Source organism: Bombus affinis, chromosome 13 (genome assembly GCF_024516045.1).
Source record: "Bombus affinis isolate iyBomAffi1 chromosome 13, iyBomAffi1.2, whole genome shotgun sequence".
NCBI lineage: Eukaryota > Metazoa > Arthropoda > Insecta > Hymenoptera > Apidae > Bombus > Bombus affinis.
Genome location: NC_066356.1, coordinates 11,415,590 through 11,440,443, shown reverse-complemented (window position 1 = coordinate 11,440,443; position 24,854 = coordinate 11,415,590). Strand labels below are relative to the sequence as shown.

Sequence of the window (24,854 nt, the reverse complement as noted above, 5' to 3'; positions counted from 1 at the left end):
CTATTATTTCTAACTAATCCAGCTAAAAAAGAATTATAAAACAGGTGTTACGAAAAATAGCGGTGTTCCCATTTGAATCTAATCTGAATTTTCATATTTATCGATCATATTGGAAAACAAAGTAATAATTGATTGCTATTTCGAATGTTATTCCGAATTTATATAAAAAGGAATACTTTTAGATCGGATAATCAAGACGATAGCATATTTCTCTCCTTCTATGTAACTACGACATCTGACTAACGAAAATCGATTCCCATGCAGGTTATTTTTGAAACATGGAATCAATTTTCCTCGAAAGCATGGAATTCGTGCATTTTTAAACATACCTATATCGTACAAAAAGTACATTTCATATATAAGAGAAATCGATCGTTACAGTTCAATATTGTAACTCTGTTTCTAATCCACGTTTGGCACGTTAAAAAATATTTTGTCTATTGCATAGACAATAGACATAGACGCAACAAACATAGTTGCGATGACAGCGGCACGTGTCATGGCGAGTGTGTTGTTATAAACGAAAGTCGTGTGCTGTGAATCGTACGTAAAATCGAAAGCTGTCAATTACAATAATCAAGATGAGGGAAGAGACAGTATTAAGTTTAAAGTGGCATAGTTTTCCGTCGCATTTGGCAGTTTCCCTCGATACATGTTACGAGAAGCAACAGTTTGTAGATCTTTCTTTAGTATGTAAAGACGGAACGATTTTAAAATGTCACAAAATGGTATTGGCCAACTCGAGCTCGTTCTTTCGTCGCCTGCTCGTCGCCAACGATCATCCTCATCCTATGATTATTCTTCACGATATCGAAGCAGATGATCTCAAAACTATCATCAATTTCATGTACTGCGGTGAAATACAAGTGGTTCAAAGTGAGGTTAGAAGGCTGTTGAAATTGGCCGAAATTTTGGAAGTCACCGGACTACGGCATATTCAAACTTCCGTTTTGGTAGGAGAATCGAATAACGCGTCTCATGATACGTCTAGGAAAACGAACACGGTATCTCGCTTAAAAATCGAAGAAACGAAAGGACTACCTACCAAAACAGTACCTGATCATGATCCTAATAGTAATAAACCACAAAATAAAACGGCCAGTCAATCGACAAAGTTGCCTTCGTCTACTCATCTTCATAAAAGCAGAAATAAAATCCCGTTAGACGCTACCAAAAAAAGTGAAGAAGGTAATATTAATTTATTAAGTCAACGTTTAGATACAGGGCGCTCTGGAATCAGTATTGTAGACATTAACGACATGCCAAGTACCAGTAGAGGAATTTCCAACCCACCACCTCAAAAAAGAAAAGAGTCTTCTGAACCTGTTATTAGTTGGCCTCATGTTCTGTCTGCTATATCAAAAGATAAATCTTTGCCTTTGAAAAAATTATGTGTTATGGACGAAGTTGAAATTACAGCTGGAAAACCACCTACAAGTAGTCAAGAGTTTCAGAGAAATGAACCTTTAGATAAAAGGAAACAAAGGACTAGTTCGGAGAGCAACAAATCTATGAAGTATGCGGTTTATATAAAAGATGAAGTAGATATATTTGAAATGGAAGAAGATGCGGACATGGACCCCCTTGAAGTTGATGAAATTGACAATGAAAATTCGGAGACACTTATGGGATCGTCCCAAATGTTTCCTGTTACAAATGTGGAACAGACATATTATAACGCAGGGACGCTTTCTGAGTTTCCCCCAAGAAAGGGATCCAACGGTTAATAGATAAAACAAATGTCTTAAATTATTAATATATGTTGCTTTGAAGATAACACTTAGACTGAATAAAACTTTTTGTGATTATAAATATTTGTTTAAAAAAGAAGCTGCAAAATTTCAATATATATATATATATATAAATTAACCATAGTTCAATACTTCACTTACTTATTACTTTCTTACATGATCTTGTTCATTTTCTAATAAATCAATTGAATATAAATGTTTCATACTTATTTAACACTTGAACCACTCAGCACATAATTCATGCTAGTACGTTACATGTTTCTATGGAAACCTTCTGTATCTAGTTGTCCTCGCAATTTTGGTTAGCTCGATCTTGTCCAATTATTTTTATTGAAAAGTATTTAAAGTATGGATCAGATAGTAGATCATAATAAGCTCGGTGAAAAGATAGCAAAAGGTGAACAAATTATGGACAACTTAATGGTAGATAAACATGTAACTGAGGAAGAATTTCAGAACTTTATGCATCGCGTTACCGAAGTCGGTAAGCATTATCTCCTTTTTCAATTACGAACATAATCTTCAATTTATTAAATTTTAAGAAAAAGTTGTGAAAAAGTTGGCGTCTTCCGATCCTGAAGAACAGAAGCACGGACAAATATTGGCCGATGAAATTTTGGGAAAACGGTTGGAAAAAGATATATGCGAGGATACCGAGTTAGAAATAAGAATTAATCGTACAGTGATTAACAAACGTTCGGTCAATGAAAATTCAACACAAGAACAAATGTGTAGAGGTAGCAAGTAATGATCCCTGTGTTTTATATTCCCAGACTAATCGAAGGTTTCTTTATATAGAAGCGTTTATGAAAAGCGTGGAGAAAGATGCGAAAGAAAGAGCAGAGAACCGGAAAATAAGAAACGAACGAGCGGAAACGTTAAAAACAATCGGTAATGGAGCATTTAAGGAGAAGAACTACGAAAAAGCGGTAACATACTATAGTAAAGCACTCGAGCAACGAAAAGATTCGACCGTGTTATGGAATAATAGGGCTCTATCGTATATTCAGCTTGGATTATTCGAAAGAGCTTTAGCCGACTGCGAATGGGCGCTAAAAGTTAATAATACAAACTTGAAAGCCCTTTTAAATAGCGCAAAGTGTTATAAACAACTTGGAGACGAAATCAAATATAAAGAATACATTCAGTTAGCAAAAGAAAGAAATCCACACTTCAACAAATTTATTGATGGTATACTTTATATTTTTTACATTGGAAACATTTCTATTTAAAATTAACCTTTTTACTTGTAACCTTTTTTTCTTTTTTACAGAATTTGAAGAAAGTATGGACATGCGCGTTAATTATCAAGCCTGATCTAGTAATAGCATTTGATAGTAAACAATAGAAATATTTCTTGTATAGCGTGAATATTTCTTTTGTAATAACCTAAAATGCATTTGACTGGTATCAAGATGGATCTATTTTTGTTGCATAACCTTCTTTAATCTCTGAGAGAGATCTAGGTTCATGCAGAAAGACTGTACATTCAATTCCCTGAAAAAAGTTATTACTGGAATTGTTTGAAACTATTATACTTTATAATACAAATACTTATACCTGCATACGTGCTGCTCTAACAAATCCCTCATTCGCCGATACTGTAATGCTTTTCATATCTTCCCCCGTTGCAAAAACTAATCTAGATCTATCTTTAATTTTACCACCCAAATTAAGTTTCTCCATTATTCTGCCAGTTGGTATATCCTTAACAATCTGAACTTTACTAAGTAGTTCTTTTGCCCTAAGGCTCTCTTTGGGTCCACCGATAACATCTATAATGTTCATAAAATTTTCATAAGCAGTTTGACAGACAATTAGTTTCTTTCCTTTAAACAAATGCTCTAAAATAGGTTTCACTGGACGTTCTCTCTCCATTTTTGCTTGTTGCGTGAGTAAAGGTTCCCGATAAATAAAATGATCGTATCCATTGGTCATGTTTGTCACGTACGCTAATAAGGTTGACACATCCAAGTTGAGAATATTTATTTCAGTTTTAAGGAAAGATGTATTTAACGTATCTAAATCTGAATCTATGTTCTTTTTATATTCATCCAATGGCTCCTCAGTAGATTCTAACGAATACATCCATGTGGAAAATCTGTCCTCGCTATCTACCTCCGGAAGAATAAACCATGAATATCATTTTTTAGTTAATGGCGTGAAATATATTCATGCATGTACCATATTAAGAAAACATTAATACCATGTACATCTATATTTTTTACATCTTCACACTGCATTTTATCCCCTTCAACGATTATTCCCATGCGTTCCAAACGTGTAGCTAATGGAATTTCTATACCATAAGCAAAGTGGAATACGATATCAGGTGGCCTATATAAATGTGGATAGCATTTTGCACATTGCAAGTAACTCATTGCTTGGTCAAGCACAGATTTTTGCCCGTATTCTCCATTACCCATTGAAATCATAGTGAGAGCTCTAGCATTTCTAGCAATAACTTTTATCCACGATGCACCACCATTGCATACAATATCTACTTCTAAGCGTGACTTCTGATACTTAAAGGGTTTCATAACATTGGTAGGCTCATTAGCACAGAAAAGTCGTGCTACAATTGCGTTCAAATGAATCAAATTTGTACTCTGTAGATGTTCTTTCTTTACATTGCCTGTAGATTGTACCTTTATTGAGAATAGCATATAATTATAATCTTGATTCTTTTAACTTAGCAAGTATGTAACCACCTTGCATATTTATAATCAACGAGATTAAAAGAAACAGATACAATGAAATATTTTACAGATTGCCCGATTATAGATGCATATGATCGCTACTTAACCTCGTGAGGGAAATATATGTATACGGTGGAACTCTTATTGTAATTTCAAGCAGACGTACCTTTTCTAAAAATTTAATTTCTTGTTGAATTTTTCGTATAAGTTTTTCAATCCCGTCAATCTTTCCCACATGTTTCAGCCTGTCTATCGTGGCTTTGCCACTCTCTATTTTTTCCTCGATGCATGTTAAAAGCTCAGCCTTTTCCTCCATCCTCCCGGATTAAGCGATTTTCGACAAATTGGCCATGAAAAATTCTATTTTCTGTGGTAATTCTAATAATTTTGGATAGTCCACGATCGACGAACGTAGTGTTAGCAGCCATCTTGCATCACAGTTCAATATCGCGTAATGTCGTCGGGTCGCTTGTCAAACTCGTCTATTAACCTCACAAACTTTTGTATTTCACCGAATAATTGACAGTCAAATATAATACATGAATCGTAATGATACCATTTTTCAGCGAATCGTGCGAAATGTAAAACTACAGACAGGAAACTAATTCGCGAGTGCAGAGCGAACGAAAACAAGGCTCCTTATCGCGCCGTAATTATCGCGCGCCGTCAAGTTTTCTCTGACAATAATAGAGAAATATCGCGGTATTTACGCTGCAAAATGTCTAGCGCGAAGATCATCGAAAATCCAGAAATACCGGGTGAGTTTCTATTTGTAGGAAAGAATTTCTCTCATTGATTCACGTTGTAGAAATATATATCCTAGTGAATCTAGTGTGCCGAAAATATGCAAACACGTAAATGTCCCGGACACATCGATCATTGAAAATACATAAAACGTTCGTCACGTTGTTATTGTTGTATTTATGACAAGATATTTTTTACGAGTGGTAAAGTGTCGCTGCAAACGCAAACGTACGCTACCTAATGCAACAGCTTCTATTACAAATAACCGGATGTGACTTTTGATATGTCTATATCAGTCAATTATCAAAACAATTACTCAAAGCATGCACGTATTGCACTCTATATCTGGCACGTGAAATATAAAGATGCGTTGGCTAGAGCAGAGTACTGGTGTGCTTACTGTCAAACTTTCATTCGGTGTTTCACTGTCGAAATCAGCTGACGGCTTAAAGTATGAAATAACGGACACATAGGTGTATATATACCGACGCAACAGTGTGGTGATACATCTCTGTCGTTTTCGTAGGAAAATGCAAAATTTATGAATGAAATCGAAATTTATCGGCAGATCGTAATTAATTAAATGGCGATGCAGATGTAAATGGATTGTGTTACATGGAATGTAGTATCCGTAACAATGTATATAAACACTCTGTTACCATTTAAGCGTATGTAGCATGAATACGATCGTTGATATTTTATGAACATTGTATCGAACGTTATTACCGCGTTATGCGTTTCATTCCTTACGCGCGATACTAATTTTTTCATCAAATTTAACCAATACGTTACTACCGGTTATCTCGATAGCGCAAAAGTTAATCGTGGGTGCCAAAGCAGATTATTCGATTGCGAGGTGTAGAGTGGATATTACAGCAGCGTATAGTCGATAAGCGAAATACGGTTATTGCCGTTTGTAACAGCTCGGGAAATGTATCTTGCATGTTACAAATAAAAATGACCGATATTACGGGTTACGTTCGCCGACTTATTCGAAATTAGCAAAATTAGTCAGAGCATTGCGCGCAATTAAATCCGATCTTGGAGCAAATTACGTTGATACGTATCTCTTCGGATTTTATTATTTTATTTTTACGGTATATTTTATTCGCGCATTTTTATACATGGCTCGGAGGCGCTTAAACTGTCCGGTCATTTTATTAGCGAGATAAATCTAACGATTAACGCAAATTGTTTGGCATGTGCGTTTTATGTACTATTTACCAAAATTGTTATGGTAATCGAATGAAATATTTTCCGTTCGTGCATAATGCAGGATTAGAATGTTTTCTGCCGCCGCCTCCACCGCCTCCGCCGCCTCCGCCTCCAGTTACAACGTCGGAAAGCAACAACTTGGCAATTACGATGGAGCAACAACAACCTGTGACAACAGAATCGACGGCGACCGGTTTATCGACTAACGAAACAGCGGGAAATCTAACAACGATTCAAGCAGCAACCACATCGTTTCCAAGCCTCCCTGTGCCAACAGCGTATATCATGCATCCGGCGATGCAACCGCAAACACCTGGACAGCCGACTACACCCTGGTGGGTACCAACGGATTCCGATACGTCGGACCTTTATGCACAGTGGTATGACACGACCTACAAAGCGGCAGCTGCGGCAGTCGTATCGCCGGCGATACAAGTTTGCAACAAGACCAAGAACAAGTATCACAAACGCAAGAACGAGTTCATCGATCCCGCGTTAGACGCAGGTAATTGTTTGCGACACGTGATAACAAGCGAAACAAATAGGATATATTTGTTTCATGGAAAAAGTTCAACCGGCCTGTAGAATCCCGCTTTACGCGCATCAAATTATCATTGGAGAAATCCGATTCCAGATTCTTACGGTATTTTAGCTAATTAAAGATTGATTTATGTTTCTATTTCGTAGAGAAAGTTGCAAACGCCCAGAGGGAACTGGCAGCACTAATGAAACCGCTGAAATGCGATCTGTGCAATGCAGTTGTAAGGCTCGATTACTTTATCCGATAAAAATACACGCGCGACTCTGTTGAATATCGTGTCGTTGTTTGACTAACACGTATTTAAGTAAATACGGCAGCGAATACAGGTTGCTTAAAAATGAACGGTTTCAGATGAACTCTACGTTACAAGCTAAGTTACATTACGATGGGAAGCCGCATCAGAAGAAGGTGTCTATGTTTTTGAATCAGAGTGTAAAGAAACAAAAGACCGCAGACGGCCAAGTCAGTAATACGACCACCGACTGGCAAAACTATTGTGATGTAAGCAGATGAAAAGTACATCGTCGTTGGTGGAATGGAATAACAGGTAAATCGCGATTGAACGCTGTTACACGAGCGAAACGTGTTTGATTTGCAGATTTGTAAGACGTGGTTCACGTCGCAAACGGATGCGACGCAACACTACGCTGGTAAAAAACATATTAGAGCAGCGAACGGCGGACGTCGTGCGAGGTACAGAGATGTATACTTGTCTCAAATTATTCTTAGAAAGATAGCTGTGTCAGCCGAGATCGTCATACCAGAGCGTTGAATTCTACAGGCCGTCGAAGAAGTCGCAAAATCAAAATCAGTACAGTCAAATAGATCCCAGCGGCCGATTCGGAATGGCTTTTCAGATGGAAGTGCAATCCACACCGGCACAGCCGGTAGTACCTGACGATACCAATGCGGTACCTGCGCCAGCAACGGCCTCCATCTACACACCGCCTCCTTATCCAACGCCGTTGCGTTGCGATCTCTGCGGTGTTTCGGCAAATCGGCAGGATCAATTAGAAACGCACAAACGTGGTGCTAGACACTTGAGAATGCTCAGATTGAACGGATTGCCCGTTCCCGAGCCTGGTAACTATTTTATTTATACGCATCTATCCCGTTCGTAAGCGTTAAGACAACACGTTCTCTCAATTAACGTCTTAATTCTATTAATAAGCGTCTTGATCTTAAAACTTACGTTCGTTCGTATCACGACAATGTTTATCGTACGAATGTTTTTAGCTACCGAGAGCGAGGCGACACCTGCTACTCCTGGACCTATAGATTATTCCATTTATCGAACACCATCAGGTAGGGATAGCTTCTCGAACGTTTGAACGATAACCAGCGAAATCCCTCAACAAACTGTTTCGTTTGCAGGCCAGTATTATTGTGCACCGTGCAATCTGTCGTTAAACTCCGAGAGTACGTTTGCTCAGCACGTGGAGAGCAAAAAACATAAAAATCAGTCGAACCCAAAGTCTCCGTCTAATGCCGTAGTGGTGTCGAAGAAAGCTAGATTCAAGAAGAAATAAGACCACGGGGGCATCGTACACGTGCACGGTCGGTGCACGTTACTTCCTTGTCTGTCCATTGTTTTCACTGAAACTTTTCTATTATTTCTCGATTATGCAGATGTATCGCGGTTGTATCGCAAGCAACGTGCAGCGATCTGTGCCTAATAATAAGAAATAAAACTCTTGTTCGATATAGGGTCTAGCGGCGAGACTTTCGAGGAAGTCAGTAACCTCTGAGTCTTCCAACGTCATCGCGAGACTAACGAAAATTACGAATTAACGCGAAGCTAGATCCGATCGTCGCGCCACTGATGAGAAAGATAAGTCTGTTAGTCTGTTAATCGGTGTTTTAAATTAAATACCGATTAACTGTAAATTCGATTTTCAGTAAGCCGAACTCGTCTTATTTAGACGGTAGCTCGTTAACCGTCTCGGAGGTTGCGCGACTAATCGCCCACATTTATTCAATTACGAAACCATTAGCTCGAACGCTCCCCGCCGTTCAATTCGCGAAATCGCGCGCACTCGTACGAACGGGCGTTTGTCGCGTCCAAGTGAAATTTATGCGTCGTTCACTGGCGACCTTCCACAGAATTTATGACCGAGCGAACGAGCCATACCGAACCCTCCTCTATTAATTACCTCCTAAGACACGTATGACGGATCAACGCTTTCAGCCTGTTTTTACTGTCACTTCCCCGCGACAAATATATCTTTTGACAACGGTGACCAAATAAAAATGTCGGTGTAAAGCATGAATCAACGACCAAGAAACCCTGGAGTTACATTCATGATACCCAAAAATGGCAACAAGACACGTAAAAGCTGCGTCTTTTGGAAAGAAGCACGAATTAGTCGTCGCCGTTAGTATCACTAAAAGGGAGGAGAATTCTTCATAAAAATTTCACAGACTATCGTTTACTTAGCTCGAACCTATCGAAAGAAGGCGAAAACTTTAGACAGCCTGGATCTCTAGACAACGTGCGTCGAAAATTCCTCAGAGATCGTCTGCCTTTTGTTTCCACAAGAAGAATCTCATTCCGCTGATTTTTTCTTTTTCTTTTTCTTTCTTTTTTTTTTTTTTTTTTTAACAAACTCACGATAATTCGATCATCTAACTATTTCCCCCCGACCCTTCTTCTTGCCTTTCCGTCACGCAGCTCCGGCTGCTGTTATTCCAGCGACGTGTAGAGATTAGGATCGTCCACGCACGGACTTGTAGATCGTTGGTTTATACCTGCGCATCGGATTTTTATGACCGCTGGTTCCACGTTTACCGTGTCTCTTTCGTTTTTTGTTCCTCGCTGCGTTCTCCCACTCTACGACATCACCGAAATCCCTTTTCCATCTTCTCGTCTGTCGTACACGTACCTACACCCGCTGCTATTTCTTTCTACTCTCGTGTTTACGATGGGAGAACCGAGATGTTGATTTTATGCAGCCTGGTAGCGTATAAGTGGTAGTGGAGATGCGGAGAATTTCCAGCGGAGACGAAGAACGGAAGTGAATTCGCAAGACAATCATAAAGGTAATACTGGAACACAATAAGAACGAGGGACGGAAATCGATTTGTCACGCGATCAGGTGTAATGCGCGTAAAAACTTATTAATCAGCGAGCGTTCGCGTAGAAATTCGATAAATTCCTGCCGATGACTGGAGAGAATTTCTGAGAACGTGAAAGCGGTGTGAGTCGTCTTCCTCTGAAATTGCCGGCACTGACGCGTCAGGATCGTGCAATAAACGAGAGCAAACGATCCAACCTCGTACAAGCTCGGCCAAAGATAAAAAAAGAAAGAATTTCATAACTATATCGAACGGGTTGTCTTCGATTCGAATATGATTCACCCTACGCGATAAATTCCCCTACGACGAAAATATATCCAACACGCCGAGGCTCGTACACAAGGCCTATACGGAATAAGGCTGATGACCGCTGATTATGCAGAAATCCTCTTCCGTAATCGCGTGGACCCACGTTATTAACAGGAGATATCGAGCGAAAGATCGTCTCGGATAATGAACATCGATGAACACAGATGTAAATGCTTTAAACCGACGAACGAGTCGAGAATTTATGGCCTGGAGGCATTCGCCTTAAAAAAGACATCGACGTTTCAAACATTCGATATTGCATGCGCGTCGATTAGAATTTCTAATACCTGGCGCAACATAGATCACGCGGGCCTAAAACCTACGATGATTTGAAAACGATTCTCCGTTAATCCTTACGGTCGAACCGAAACGCAATTCCAACGGACGATTCCAACAAGTCCGTGGCTGGAGGCAGCGGTCACGGATTTTCTTTACACGCGAACCTTCATTTCTAATTCCGCAAACGAACGGCTAACTTTGTTAACACGAGAAACGGTACCGGTGCCAAGCAAGAGCAGCCGCTCCTTTGTCTCGCTGAATCCATTGTTCCATCTGAGAGTAATGAATTGGTAAAAAACAGCTCGGAGAGGCAGCAGGCGAACCGAGAATGCGAGGATTTCTTTTCTGTCCCGTTCGCCAGCCCTCGAACAAATTCGTACAATTATTTCTCGATTAGGCGAGATCGTTGCCCACTGCCAGTGGAACAAGGCCAGGCTGCCGGCCTGTATTACACACGAGTAGGAGAAAAAGGACGCGTGTGCTTCGCAACGCGAGCCGCCTAATCGCGGAAATTTCGCAGGACGGCACACCCGCTTTAATAAGACGTTTTTGCGAATCAGCCTGTGGAAAGAGTTACCTCGGTGACGGGACGAAGACGGAGGAACGCGAGACGGGACGAAAAGAAAGGAAAGGGAATAAAAAGTGTGTTCCCGGGCGCATCTCGGTGGGGCTGACCTTGCAAGTCTTCACGGGCCACCAATGTAGACCGACAAGAAAATAGAAAATCGTGCTCCTAAATGCGGGCGGTGTGATGTCATGCGGAAATAGCCGCCCGTCTATGCTCTCTGCTCTCTGCCGCCGCGACAGAGAAAGGCGAACGGGGAATCTTGATCGGTCGACCGATTACCTCCTCGTCACTGAGCTTCCAACGAGCCGATAGACAGTTTCGCCTTTGCAATCCGCCAACGAAAGTTCGTTTGCGAACAATCCCAATCATTTTCCACTCGATTTTGCCCTACGCTTTTAACCCTCTTATCTTTCCATCAGTCACCAATAATTCCTATCGTTCATGGCCGCGCCATTCGTATTATGAATATTCTTCAAATATTCTTAGAATTTTGAAAAGTATACGATTGGTTCAAGAACTAAATAAAAAAAAAACAATTCTGTTAACGCGATTAATCGATCACATAATAAGCATTAAACGCGTTTAATAGTCGTAAAACGCGTAAAAAATAGTCTTCGCATCTAGTAGAAAATTAATATACACCATACGAGCAGTGCTTCGAACGATTCCATTAAACATCGAGGCTTTCTCGCACGATTTCATCGATAATTAACCACGTATATACTTTTCTGGCTTCTACGTATATTTTCAGCTTTGTGTCAAACTGTATCAATATCATCGCGATACTCGCAACTCGTTACGATGCTAAAGAAGTTTCAAAATGTTTTGTCTGACACGTAGTCATAAAGAAATACTTTTGCCAGTCACTTGATACGATAGAAACAGCTACGTACATACGTATATATGTATAAGCGGAGGAAATATTGCGAAAAAAATGATCGCACTTACCACTAAAAATCGTACGTTCAGATTCGCGTTGAACGAACTCTCGCAGTGGTCGCCCAATTCTGGGAAAATCTGCGAGATAACGATTGTTCTGGCAATGGTTTCTCCTCTCGGGTACAACGCTGCGTTCCCGCGTAATATTTCGTCGTATTGAATAACGCGTCGATTATCAGCGACCGTGAAAACACTATTACACGCTCTACATCTCGCGATTAAACGCTTCGCACGAAGGAACGATCTTTCAAAAACAGTTTCACATACTTCATAAGTAGATCTCAAAACGAAATCACGAACCACTCCGTTCGAGTCTTTCGCGGTCTTCGATGTTTCAATAAAAGTAATTCGATATAAATTAGAGGAACTCTATATGAAAATATATCGCACACTAACGGTATGTGTAACATGTATGTATAACAGTCTGTCGTTTCACTAATTTTATTTCGGTAACGAAGAAAATTGACAGCGACGAATCGATCGGTGACGAACGCGATCGCGACGATCAAAATTGCAATAAATTACCCATAATTCATTTCGAATCGATCACGTGGTTTCAAATTGCAAGAAATTACCCAGTTTGCATCGCATCGGATCACGTGACGAAAAAAAGATGCGTTCGTAGTTGATTTTCGGAAGATTGGCGGATTCGTCGTTCGACGTAATTGATCCAAGAATTTGCACGTAATCAGGTAAAAATTTGTAAATAATCAAGCATCGTGTTTCGTTTATAAGAATAGATGATTTATTTTACCGAAAGCTCCGAAAGCATGAATATAGTTTCTATACGAATAACGATAATTATATCATTTTTTACGATTTTGAAATCGTATAGGTTGGCAAGGATAGAAGATGTACGGCTTCTGTGTACGATGGGAGAGAAGCCCGATTTTCAAGTTGTCGAAGAAAGGAAGAAACAAAGGGACAAAGGTGTGCGAAGTAAATTTTAAACGATATTTCGTGGCGGTCGTCGTCAACCAAAGTCACCAGGAATTCAAGTGCGGAACTTTGCGGATGTGTATGAGAACGCCCGCTGTCATACCGCCGGCACGATTGCGCATGCGCGTGGCTTACACTTGACGGGCTCAAAAAATCAATGACCCCGCTCAGTCGTGGGTCCGTTTACATCTTTCTGCGAACGAGCTAAGAAGATCGGGAATAAAATCAGAAATCGGTTCGAGGAAACGCGCTGAACGTCGATGATCGGAGAATCTAGCGGGCAATCGTGGCGAAAATTTCTGGCAGGAGTGGGAAAGAAGCGATGGAGGAAAATGGACGGTAAGGGTGCAGCCCCGGTGGCGGCGCTGGTGTATACCGGCCGAATAGCGGTTCGGTGAAACCAGCCGAGCGACCTCGTCTCGTTTCGGCTCGCCGCGTTAGTTCGTGTTCTCTCGCAGCACACGACGGACGTATACTATTCCGCGACGGGTCTCGTGTTCTCTGCTCAAAGGAGAAAAAAAAGCTAAACTGTTATACGCTACCGAATCAGCGTGGAACACGTAATTCAGTGATTTACGTGTAAACGAAAAAACTGTGTCGCAAGTTAAAAAAGAGAGCGGAACGTGTGTCTGGCGAGAACGACACACGAGGTCGTAAGTGCTTCGACCGGCGATAAAGTTTCGTTGTGACTTGTGTAAGAAAAGAAAAAAAAGAGAAAAGTGGTGAACCAAAGGAATGTGCGAATATATATCGTTCGCGTCGTGTATAACAGTACCAGGCACGGTTTAACGGCGAGAAAAAGTCCGGTAATCGGATCGATTTTAGGTAGAACGCGGTTCGGTGAATTGTCAGGGGAGAGTATATACCTCTACCATCGTAGCCGTCGTCGCGGTGCACCGTCCATCCACCTTTCGCGTTGCCGCGAGTGCACGGGATAAAATGGCGCTTGCTTTCGTCCGTATACCTCTATCGACCATGACAAACGATTTAACGACGGAATCGCGTCGACGCCAGTCACGACGTTTTTGAGCAGCCGAACGTTTCGCGGCATTGCTTCCCCTCTTCGCCCCACCCTCTTGTCCCGTTTCGATCGTTTTAACGTCTTTTTCTCTACGAATCGAAGCGCTAACGTCACCGTCAGCCACGGGATCGCGATTCCAGGAAGACGACAATTTACAACGAAGGAAGAAACAATCTCGTACACCCGCGGCGTCCTTCGACTGGAATTTTGAAAACAACAAGCTTCGAGCTGCAGAGCGACGCTCCTCGTTCGTGTTACGGTAAGTAAAAACAAGGCTTCGCATTAATTTACAAAATCCTCGCCGTCCGTTGTAAACACATCGATACATAAACACGTAATAGCGTTATATGTATATTTCGAAATCGAAAGCAGCTTATCCCCGGAGTAGAAGATAAGTTTACAATCTAGCGGCGAGCTGCAATTCGTGTCGCGATAAATCCCGCTTCGACGCTACTCAACGCCGAGAGAAATGTTCGTTTTCCGTTTGTTATCCGCCACTTACGACACCAGATATTAACGATCGCAGTGAAAGGCATTGATTCGTTGAACCTCAGAATGCTGTGTCAGCAGCGTAGATTCCATTCGAACAGGTTTGCCATTTGATTCGCGTTACCTTCCCCGACGCGAGAAATAGCAGACAACGAGACCGATCTACAATAGCGATCCAAGTCCGGTTACGAGGAGAGAATTCTTTTTTTTTTCCCCTTGAAACCTTAATTTTTGGAGGTTTTTTCGGCAGAAGGTGCACAACGTGTATTAACGATTCCATAATTATGCAAATAAACGTTGAAAGGGTTTTGGGGGTCGCGGAGCCTATTTGAAAGTCTGAGTGACACGCACGCACATACGAAGCTAGCTAATGTGTACATAGGTAACGCGTGTGTGCACAGTCGACTGAGTACACACGCGCTTTCGCACGCGCCTAAACGTGCCAAACGCGGTTCGCTCGTACGCGCGGGCAACATACATGTACTACTCGGAAAATGACAGGCCATCGGTGAGCCGGTATGTTTGAGCTCGCCTCCTCGTGCAAATATTTTGCGCGGGCAAACATTGGTCATGACGGATCATGCGCCCTCCTAGAAGGTAGACGGGAAGAAGGTGCTTTGCGTCCACTAAACAACGGGATATCGTGCCGGCTTTTGCGTAATGTCACGGACAAAGAGCCACCGATGGGTCACACTAGAGATCCAAGAATCGTAAATTACCGCGTTAACATAGACGAGAAGTCAAGATATAGATCTTTTTAATACATCTTTTACAGTATCGATGCCATCTTGTCGTAAGTTTAGCTGTTTTAGATTACTAAAAAGATAAATTCACGTTACCGGAAGATCTCTCGATCGAGCTATCGCAACGGAACTTTTACGAGCGTAGCTGTTCGATTTTGTATATGTCTAATCAGATTTTGTCGCGTTCCATTTTACACGTCGTGCCACTGTAAGCATTGAAAAATTGTAAAGTGGTTTCCCATATACGTGCATGAGAAGCGGTTACATCGTAATAGAATTTTGGCGAGATCTCAGTCGTAAAATAAGGTTCGGGTTAGAAAGTTGACACCGGCGTGGTTAGGTAGAATGGTAACTTTTACGATAGGTAGTTTCATGGAAATTCCAGCAACCCCTACTGTGTTGTCTACCTGTTGGCACAAGTAACGCTCGTGGTTTGCAAAAGCAGGGAAGGAAACCCGTAGATTTAGTCCGTCAAGCTGTGAGACGCGATGAGATCGTAGAAATGCTGGTTTTCGTTGGATGTCGAGTGTAGACTGGCGTTGCGTCTAATCTAGGCGAGCGTACGAACAGTCTATCTAACAGTTGCAAGCGAACAATTAGCGTTCATCGATGCGCTTAGTCGGGACAGTTGTACGTCGGAGCGCGGTTCATTTGCATAATCTCGCGTTGCAGTTGCGCGAGTACAGTGGATGGTTGTTAAGGCGTGTGTAACTCAACACCATGATCGATAACCGTTGCTTGTTTTCAGCTTAATTTCATTTTCTGGTATATAACCGCGTGCCGGAGACATTCGTGGCAATTAGCCTCAATTTCGAGTTCCGTCTGAAAGCCGCTAATTCGTGGTATAACGTTTCTTGCCCTCGGTACCGGCGCGCGGCGTCCTTCTTTTCTTTCGCGCTTCCACCACGTGAGAACGGATTCTCGATGTTTGTCTTCACGCTCGTGGCACCATCCGCTCGTCAGATCTGCCCGATAATCGTCGAACCGTTAGACGAAAACGATCGTGTGCCAAGAACCGGCGAATGTGGCGAACGAGAGGGGCCGGTACGTAAAGAATCTTCTCTCGGTTTCGCTCGCGTAGCTCGTACGTGTACAACACATGTAAGGTTGAACGATGTCGAGAGAAGCAATCTCGTGCCGGTATCGAGGATTGGAGCGATTAATTATGATTACTGGTATTATTATTAGAGGCGTGCGTAGCGGCGGTTATCAGGACGAGCGAGTCTGTACGCTCGTCGAGCCCCGTCGTTAGATATGCCGCGCGACACCGCGATCTAGACACCGTAGCGTTCCACTGCGCACACCAGTGCGTAATTGCATTGTGAAAGTATTACAAAGCGATTCTCGTCGGCTCTGTGGAAACGCGTCGTCGCTCGATCGAGCGGCCTGCCTGCCGCGCCACACACCTCTGGAAATAGTGAAAGTAGTGCAACTACCTGGCTCGTCCTTTGAAAACCACTTGCGCCTATGTACCTTTGCTCATATACGCGCTCGGTTTTTTGTCCCAATATATCGAGTTACGTTTCCCATAGGAATCGAACTCGACTCTTTCCTCCGTTACGTTCGATCCTTCGGTAGAAACCGCGTCGTTGAACTTACTCGCTCCCCTCGGAAATTCCGAGATTAAAACGAATGATATATTATATACGATGATTATATAGGTAGTTACACGTATGGATAGCGTGGCCGCAATCCGTAAGCCAAAGTGTGCAGCCAGGATGTGAAATTTTGGGTCGGGCAAGTGGGTGCCGACTGGCGACAGGCCGATTCGAATCTCGGTTTACGTTTGCAACAAGGGTGACAGGTCTTCCTGCTCCTGCGCTAATCTCGCCGCTCATCTAGGATCTAGAGTTACCTGGTTGTATAGTTTGCCGCATCGGCTATGCACGCTCATCGTCCACGGCTACTACTATATATATCGCGTTATTCGCAAGGTCACATTTTCACATCTGTTTCGTAGCAGTGGATGGCCGATAATCTATCGCGAGTACGATATCGTATCTATATTTAAAGCTTCGGGCAAAATCGATTTCGCAAGCGGAGCTCCTTTCGTTAAACTTGACACAGCGATATTTTTCGTAACAAATTACAAGTTACTCGCCACACGTGTAACTTTGCTACCGGAATCGTTAATGAGTCCGCTGATTTCCATACTTTCGAACGTTCGAATTGATTCCTCGCGCAGACGGTGGAATTAATAATAGCGTGCGTTGAATTAATAAACCGCTTGATTAAGCTCCAGCCACGAGACGCGGACTTTCATTTGCCGCGACCAACGTATTAGTCACGATGCTATCTCGAAATCGGTATAATACCGTTCGGAATTCTTACGAATGGCATAAGAAAAGTACTTCCTTGGAAGATGGTACCTCGCCTCGCGTATCAAATTTCACTCGCGCAATATCCAGATAAATACACCGCGGGCTCGCTCGGCGTTATTAATTTCGCAATAAAAACTAAAGTACCAGGTCTTGGACACGGTCTTGCGCAATTTCATTTACATAGGATTTTTATTTCAGTGTCCGGCGGGGACGCTGCGTAAATTTTTATACGCGCTTCAGCCGTTCCTTTAGCCGGGCTGCGTAAGAAAATCATCGAAATTACCCGAAAGAAATTGACTGCACGAGAGTCGTGTTGAACCGCGATCAACCATAACCGGCAACACCTGTGTCATAACGATAATGATAATTAGCAACTCTTTAGTACGTACGTAGTTGCGAAACGTTTCTCGAATATCGCGACGCTGGAGGGTGAACGGTCTTCCGACCTACTTATCTATCAGACATTTTAGCAAGAATAAAACTTATCGACCGTTTAAACTTAGAGACACCGAGACAACCGAGCTAGAATCGTTGCAAATTTATGACGGGCTTATCGAAAGAATTTATCGTTAATCGTTATTGCTGAAACGTTCAAAGTCGTTTTGATCGATAAGTAGATGACGCTACTTTTGCCCCAGTTACACGACGTTTCTGCCAAAGGGAAAAACTTATCGCGTTCACAGCTTTGCATAAATTACCACGTAGATTCTTGCACGAAGCTTTGAGAAATTTATCACCATGTTATCGTTATCACGGTGATTCGTTTCTTTCCCCATTTTTATCGATAAGTAGATTTTAATCGGCGATTTTCATCGTTGGCTGATCGCGTTCGTCACCACGTCCGGCTTAACGTTTAACGTTTAACGTTTAACCACCTCGCGGAAGGCACCCTCAGTAGGGGAGAGAGAGTTTTCTCGGCTCATGAATTTTTCCGCGCCACGGTAAACTACGACGATTCATTGTGTCCGGACACGTGGTCGTGCAATCTAGCTTAACGATAGACCACGTGTTCCCTTTTAATAGGCGATGGCCGAACCGATCGAGAACGTCGCTCGGATGTCGGATTACCGACCATCGTTTTTCCTTCGAAAGGGACGGTCTTGCGATAAATCCGGTTAAATCGTTTCGTTTGAATCTTCGATGGCAGGCAGCATTATTATTGGAACGCGGCTTGGCAGAAGGGAAACACGACTGGTCTTTAAAAGACGGTGTTGCGTGCCATGAAAAAGTGAACAGCCGAGTGGAAGGATCGGTTTCTTACCACTCGCTGTTACCATTTCCCTTTATTACACCGTCGGCCAGTTTATAATCGAATCTCTTTGCGTTAATTGCGAATCGATTTACCCAGATTACGCCCGGAAAACACGCAGCTCGAAGGAATTTACGCGCGATGCGTTGAACTAGTTTTCTTTCTTTTTCTTTCGCAACTAGTTGCACCCGATCCGAGATCCAGCTGCTAATTCGGAATTTAAAGTATAATGTTCGCGATGTTCATTGTTTCGGGTGGCTGGCTTAGCGCACACGTCGGCGAATTGCCAGAACAATAGCAGTAATTACCAGGATTTCGGTGGAGCTCGATTATGCTCCGGTACAGAGGCGAGTCGCTCGATGAATTTAAGTTTATTTTCTCGTTGACAAGCGAGCGTGAATGGAGATTCGCCTTATATTCGCTGCTCGAGTTTCATGGGAATCTGGCCAATGGCGTGCCCCTTTCCTCCTACCTTTCTTGCACACACTGTGCAGTTAGCGATGTACATATGGCTGCGTTTTTTCGTTTTCATTCGAGGGACCATTTTTTTGGGAAGTGGGCGTACCTCTTTCCGGTTTTTGGGCCATTGTGTTCCGCCCTGTCTGATTCTTCTTCTTCTTCTTCTTCTTCTTCTTCTTCTTCTTCTTCTTCTTCTTCTCCTTCTCATTCTGCTTCATCGTCGCCGTCTTTTACTGCTACTTCTTCTTCTTCTTCTTCTTCATCTTCTTCTTCTTCTGCTTCTTCTTCTTGTACTCGGCAAGAATGTACTCGAACTGGTATGCGTGGATGCATGTGTGTCGGAACACGGCTGCAAGTACTTGCACGCAACGCGTGCATACTTGCTGGCACGCGTGTCTACAAATACACAGGCCGTGTGGTAAGTTTGTTTCTTTGCAAATCGCGGTACCGCGGCGAAGACAAATTCGCGTTGAAGAATTCGCTCGGCCGGGGCTCTATGCTCGTTACTTGTAATAATTAATAATTAACACGTTGGCGGTGCAGAACGGCGTTTTAAGGTCACGAAGCTGCAGTGCAGGGGACCATTAGAGACGGATAAAAGCGGAGGACATCGTTTTGTTCGTCACCTGGGAGAGACACTCTAGCCCGAGATACGTTGAAGATTCGTCGACGACAAAACGTAGCTGGTCGGCCAATTTCATTCGAAAAAGCCGTAAAGTACAGGTTAGGTTGGTCCGGTGGAAAAGAAAGGCTCGCTGGCATTGTGGCTCGAGACAAAGGGACATTTTTTTGTGCACGATCAAAGGAACGACGAAAGAGAGAGGGAGAAAGAGAGAGACCCTTTTACGCGGTCTGTATCGAGCGAGTTCTCGACTTGGCTTCGACACGCTCGAATTAATGATTTCCTCATCCGTGAGCATTACTTTTTCCCCCCGTTCCATTCCAGCTCGCTTCGACAACCGAATCAGCCTAATTATTTTTCCGTGCTTTCGAGCACTTCGTACTCGTCCGATACGTTCACCCGCCTGCTCCGCCTGACGGCCTTTCTAACCTCGCATGGAAACGTCCGCGGACCACGAAGATTCGTCAAAGTGGACGTAAATGCTGTCTCCCGTAGTGGATATCCTCGAGATACGTTGGATCGTTTGGACGAGTTGAACGACTGCGTATCCGCGAAGGTGCGCGATAAGGAAACGCGTTTTCACGTGGGCTTTTGCGGGAGAGAACGGCGGTTGCGAAGGCAGACGAAACGAACCGTTAGAACTGGTGCTCCTCTCTGCTTCTTCTCTTTCCGAGCTCGCGAACGGTTATCTCACGGAGAGGATCGAAAGATTCGGGTCGAGGTTAATCTCTATCGCGTCGTCCGAGGCACCTGCGATTAATTTCTTACCTTTTCCTCCACTTCAGCGATACCTTTCTTTTGTTTTTTCCTTCTGTCGACCGACGGCCGACTTAATTTTTGCGGAATATTTTAATCGGATCGTCGACGACGTTTACTTTAGCCGTTTACTCGATTTCGATCGGTTCGCCGTCAAGATAAACGATCGTATCCGCGCATCCGTCCTTCGCCGACTACTTTATTTGCACTTGGCTAACAACGACCGATCGGTTGGCTTTCCAATTTCCGTCTTTTTTCGCGGTAACTCGTCAGACCGTGAATAAGGGAAATTTGAAAATTCACGGATCGAACGGCACGTTAATCGAAACCGGCGCGGCGGTATCGCTACAAGAGCCGAGCCGAGCTCGGCTCGTTCATCGTGTTTGCTCTCGGGATCTTTGATCGTTGCCCGTTCCTCTCCTCCCGTGCTTCTCGCCGGATTCGCCAAGAACAGTTTCGGAAAAATCGAAAGGTAGCTCGCTCCCTCTTTCTTTTATTCTGCCTCGTAAGCTCGCCGGATCTTCCCGAATCTTCGAATAAATATTTGACGTGTGAACAGCTGCCACGAAACTACGAAACGCCTATGTATGTCGTGACACGTCGTCCAACTCCCGCTTGCGTGCCTTTTTCTTCTTTTTTTTTCCTTTTTATTCCCTTTTCTTCCTCTTTCGAGCGTCGATCCAAGGAAACGAGATTAACGAGCAGCCGATACCAGTTCGATTCCGCGGCTCGATTTACGAGTCGCCCTCCTAACTATTGTTCCCGCGAAACAGTAGCCAAATTAATTTCTTCGGCGCACGCGATCATTCGTACCGTGAAAACCGAATATACACGAAGAACCGGCCAAGCAATTTGCGGCCATGGTTTAGCGCGCAGCTGACGACTGTAACGACGACGCCGAATGAATCGTCGATACATATATATATGTATATATATGTATATCGTTTATGCTCGTTAAAGGAGCGCCAACTTGTACACTCGAGGATTCAACCGGCCGACTCGACAGAAATTTTACGGTATTTAACGAATTACGATAGCCGTTTCATACGCACTGTCGCGTGAGAAACGAACGATATTGTACAAACAACCTCGACGAATCCTCCCTTCTTTGCGAACCGTTGCGTTCGTATTTTACGGAAATGCCTGCTACGATCGTTCCGTGGCCAAACTACCTACAGCGTACATAGGCGCGCGTGTGTGTGCTTAGGCATTTTCCAAGCAGCTTTCTTTCGGGCATTGTACGAGCGAACGTTGCTGCGGGACACCTGGGATCTCCGAGCGATTTTCTCCAATTCACACCCTTGGTTGACCGATAGATTTAAAGCCGGTTGAAAATACAGGCAGAGCCGAAACCTCCGTGTGCTGCTTCCACAAGCTAATTTGTACGGACGAGGCTGATCCTATTGTGCAGGAATTTTACGCCCTCGAAAATTCTCTCTCTCTCTGTGCTTCCGTGTATCTACGTTTCTTTGTCTTGCATTCGGTTAACTCGATACAAAGGCGCAAGAGTCGGTGCGCGTAAACTAATTCACGCGTCGTTTTAACGATCGTTATCGACGATTGCTCATTTCGCTGTTCTTAGAAGCGGTGATTCAATATTGTACTCTGCCGGCAGATAGCGTGTTAATAATACCGAGAAACGCTATTACAGGACAGTCAGTTTTTTATCTATATTCATTATCAACGTCACGTGACATAAGGAGCGAAAGAATCTCGTGGAGCTCAATCGCATTCACCGGGATCAATCCCATATTCCGTTCGGTCTTTGTCTCCGTTTTTCTTTTTTCCATTCCCGAAGCGCTGCATAGAAGTGGGTTAAGTCAATGTTCAAAAGAAGACGATTTAAGAAGGTCTATTACGGCGGGTTCTTCGGCTGTTCAAACTTCTCCCTCCCCCCTTCAATCCCGCCACCGCACTCCAGTTGGCTGATAAGATCCGATGTGCCTCCGATGATCGCGATATCATCCTCTTCTTCGCGATTCCGAAAGGTTAATCATTTCGAACATGCCCGAGCAAGATGAAAGTTTCCCTACTTTGTTGTACAGTTTCAAACTATTTACGCATGCAGCAAGCTCGCCGTCTAACGGGATGCGCGATTAACCTATTTGTTCGTAATTACCGGTAGCCAAGATTTTGTAACGAAATCAACTAGCGTGCGTTCGTTAGACCGTGATTTGTACCTTCTTTTTTCTTTTTCTTTCCTTTACGAAATTCATGGCATGACGTAAATGTCAAAGAATGATATCGACGCTAGGATTTGTGAGAGTCGCAATAAAAATAGGAATGTTCGTCTATAAATTACGCCTTGTAAATTATTCCATCAAACGTAACAGGTAGATGATCGAACCGTCGTTGTATAGGCACCCTGCCGACCACGGGGATTAGGACACTTACGATGTTCGGCGTAAATCGAAGGCATTCGGCTAATTTTATTTCTCTTAGTCTTAACACTATTCACGAACTTGCGCGTTTTATCGTGTCATAAAATACCGAACGAAGCAAAGTTTGTTAGAATTGTTCAATAAACGTATCCGCTGGTATCTATCGATTCGGCTCTCGAAAGAGAAAATGCAAAGTACACTCCGCTTAAACGTATGACAACGTGTCTTTGTGTTTATCGAGACGCGTCCTCCATCGAGGGGATAAAATATTTTTTTTTCCAACGGGGATGGACGAAATAAAATAAAAGTACGAGCGAGTCGGAACGGGAGCTCGGGTGCCCGGGAGCAACGGGTCTCCGGGAAGATTGAGAAATCAGGATCGTGCATACGAGAATGTGTGCCGCATGCGTGTATTCCCCCCTTCTGGTTCTTCTTCTCGTTCACTGACAGGATATATACAGAGGGCACGTCTACCTTCCTATCAGGCGGCTACATTAGCCTTTGTAGATAGCGCTAAGTGCCCCTGGATATTTCCAGGCCTGCCAATGCCAGCGGATCAACCGGATATCACCGGAGTGGTACGTGCAAGCGGTTCCTCGTCACGAGTCGACCGGTAATAACCGCTGCCCCTGAAACAACTTCTTTTTAGAAAGCTCGAGTTACTTGGACACGAATCGTGTCACGAGGAGACTCGAGAAATTCCATTTAAAAGGCGCTCTTCTCGCCATCCCCGTGTTTCATCCCATCCATCCGCGGAATAACAAAGCAAATTTAACGATCGCGTCGCGCGAAAATAAAGGCCCGGAGGGATTGGAATTTCGTTCGTGGTGGGTGTGGCGTCGTGCGTGATTTTATTGGAAAATGGAGCGGTCGTGTACGGAACACGAAGCAAAGACGGAGGTGCGATTAAACGAGTCTAAAAAATGTAGAGATTTAAAGGGAATGGCAAGATCGATGGAGGAGGAAGCAGCTCGTAGTCGAAACGGGAGTATCGAGATAGCAGAGACGTCTACGAGGTTTTATCCGACGATAAAACGGTTAAGCGGTAAGATATTGGCGCGTCGATTATCCCTCTCGCGAACCTACTAATTATCCTGTTCGGGAAAACGAAAAACATATGGTGTAGCCCGAATAGACATAATTTTTCTCGATTTCCAATTAGACACGCGACTCGTTGGATGTCAGCGGGACGATAAAGCGCGATAAAACCGATCAGAGGGTTAATGGCTATCGCGGAGTTGGCAAGGAGATGTTTAGCCAGGACGCGCCTACCTACTTCTTGCTTCTTACAATGTGTACGAGGATGCGGGAACTCGGATGGCTGTCGGGACGTGCGAAGTAATAATTTGTACGCGTATCGTAGCCGGTAAAACGAGTGGAACCTAATAGAGGTAATGACAATGTCGTGCATAGAGAAATATACGTGTCACGCGTTAGGCTGTAATTTCGTATGTAAAGCAGCACCATTGTAACCGGTGTCCCCGTAGTTACGTGTCTACAGACCCTCTTCCTGTCCCGAGGCGACCGCGATTGTACGACGCCCTGTACGCGATAATGTGTAGCGTCGTCGCGGCCGACCGATCGGCTCCTCGCGTCTTTTTAAACCTGGCGAACGAGGGGCTGGCCCTGCGGTTCAGACCACGTTATGTGGAACAACGTACTCTTCTTTCACGAGTGGTACCGTGTTTCGAACCTTTAGAAACGATCGGCGCGCGTCCCGCTCGCCTTAACGAGCGTTAACGCCGACCAAGAAA

At 43.5% G+C, this 24,854-nt stretch overlaps 5 protein-coding genes across 28 annotated transcripts in view; 4 read left to right on the top strand and 1 right to left on the bottom strand.

Annotated features, from left to right (window-relative positions):
* Positions 1-71: 71 nt before the first annotated feature.
* On the top strand, positions 72-1,812 carry LOC126923130 (protein bric-a-brac 2-like). The gene has a single exon (XM_050736271.1). The coding sequence runs from the start codon at positions 582-584 to the stop codon at positions 1,725-1,727; it is 1,146 nt and encodes a 381-aa protein (XP_050592228.1). The 5' UTR covers positions 72-581; the 3' UTR covers positions 1,728-1,812.
* Positions 1,813-1,930: 118 nt separating this feature from the next.
* Positions 1,931-3,165, top strand: LOC126923139 (tetratricopeptide repeat protein 12-like). 2 transcript variants are annotated; one of them, XM_050736295.1, is made up of 5 exons: positions 1,931-2,235; positions 2,294-2,488; positions 2,550-2,680; positions 2,762-2,942; positions 3,025-3,165. In XM_050736295.1, the coding sequence occupies exons 1-5, from the start codon at positions 2,100-2,102 to the stop codon at positions 3,066-3,068; spliced, it is 687 nt and encodes a 228-aa protein (XP_050592252.1). In that variant the 5' UTR covers positions 1,931-2,099; the 3' UTR covers positions 3,069-3,165. The 2 variants fall into 2 exon arrangements, with proteins under 2 accessions (XP_050592252.1, XP_050592251.1); XM_050736294.1 differs by having other exon boundaries at positions 2,550-2,942.
* On the bottom strand, positions 2,919-4,782 carry LOC126923128 (UPF0415 protein C7orf25 homolog). Its single transcript, XM_050736269.1, has 4 exons — positions 4,617-4,782; positions 3,958-4,399; positions 3,312-3,865; positions 2,919-3,248 (listed from the first exon to the last, which is right to left on the bottom strand). The coding sequence occupies exons 1-4, from the start codon at positions 4,764-4,766 to the stop codon at positions 3,162-3,164; spliced, it is 1,233 nt and encodes a 410-aa protein (XP_050592226.1). The 5' UTR covers positions 4,767-4,782; the 3' UTR covers positions 2,919-3,161.
* Positions 4,783-5,065: 283 nt separating this feature from the next.
* Positions 5,066-8,654, top strand: LOC126923124 (zinc finger protein 346-like). Of its 5 annotated transcripts, none has more exons than XM_050736257.1 (8): positions 5,066-5,208; positions 6,471-6,914; positions 7,097-7,170; positions 7,302-7,451; positions 7,549-7,643; positions 7,732-8,033; positions 8,187-8,255; positions 8,325-8,654. In XM_050736257.1, the coding sequence occupies exons 1-8, from the start codon at positions 5,169-5,171 to the stop codon at positions 8,477-8,479; spliced, it is 1,329 nt and encodes a 442-aa protein (XP_050592214.1). In that variant the 5' UTR covers positions 5,066-5,168; the 3' UTR covers positions 8,480-8,654. The 5 variants fall into 5 exon arrangements, with proteins under 5 accessions (XP_050592214.1, XP_050592217.1, XP_050592216.1 ...); XM_050736260.1 differs by lacking the exon at positions 5,066-5,208 and adding an exon at positions 5,255-5,346; XM_050736259.1 differs by lacking the exon at positions 5,066-5,208 and adding an exon at positions 5,563-5,791.
* Positions 8,655-12,955: 4,301 nt separating this feature from the next.
* LOC126923099 (ephrin type-B receptor 1-B) overlaps positions 12,956-24,854 on the top strand; it is a 93,380-nt gene continuing 81,481 nt past the window's right edge. For 9 of the 19 annotated variants that reach the window (XM_050736182.1, XM_050736169.1, XM_050736180.1 and 6 more), the window contains exon 1: positions 12,956-14,339. The gene's annotated coding sequence lies outside the window, so the exon portion shown is untranslated. The remainder of the gene's footprint in view (positions 14,340-24,854) is intronic. The other 10 variants (XM_050736177.1, XM_050736181.1, XM_050736176.1 and 7 more) reach the window with 5 other exon arrangements.

Coding starts and splice junctions, on each gene's coding strand:
- LOC126923130 (XM_050736271.1), top strand. CDS start 582: ATGAGGGAAGAGACAGTATTAAGTTTAAAGTGGCATAGTTTTCCGTCG.
- LOC126923124 (XM_050736257.1), top strand. CDS start 5,169: ATGTCTAGCGCGAAGATCATCGAAAATCCAGAAATACCGG. Junction 6,915..7,096: donor CGATCCCGCGTTAGACGCAG/GTAATTGTTTGC, acceptor TCTATTTCGTAG/AGAAAGTTGCAAACGCCCAG. Junction 8,034..8,186: donor ATTGCCCGTTCCCGAGCCTG/GTAACTATTTTA, acceptor GAATGTTTTTAG/CTACCGAGAGCGAGGCGACA.
- LOC126923139 (XM_050736294.1), top strand. CDS start 2,100: ATGGATCAGATAGTAGATCATAATAAGCTCGGTGAAAAGATAGCAAAA. Junction 2,236..2,293: donor GCATCGCGTTACCGAAGTCG/GTAAGCATTATC, acceptor TTAAATTTTAAG/AAAAAGTTGTGAAAAAGTTG. Junction 2,943..3,024: donor CTTCAACAAATTTATTGATG/GTATACTTTATA, acceptor TCTTTTTTACAG/AATTTGAAGAAAGTATGGAC.
- LOC126923128 (XM_050736269.1), bottom strand. CDS start 4,766: ATGGAGGAAAAGGCTGAGCTTTTAACATGCATCGAGGAAAAAATAGAG. Junction 4,400..4,616: donor AAATTAAATTTTTAGAAAAG/GTACGTCTGCTT, acceptor TTCTCAATAAAG/GTACAATCTACAGGCAATGT. Junction 3,866..3,957: donor AAAAAATATAGATGTACATG/GTATTAATGTTT, acceptor TTCCGGAGGTAG/ATAGCGAGGACAGATTTTCC.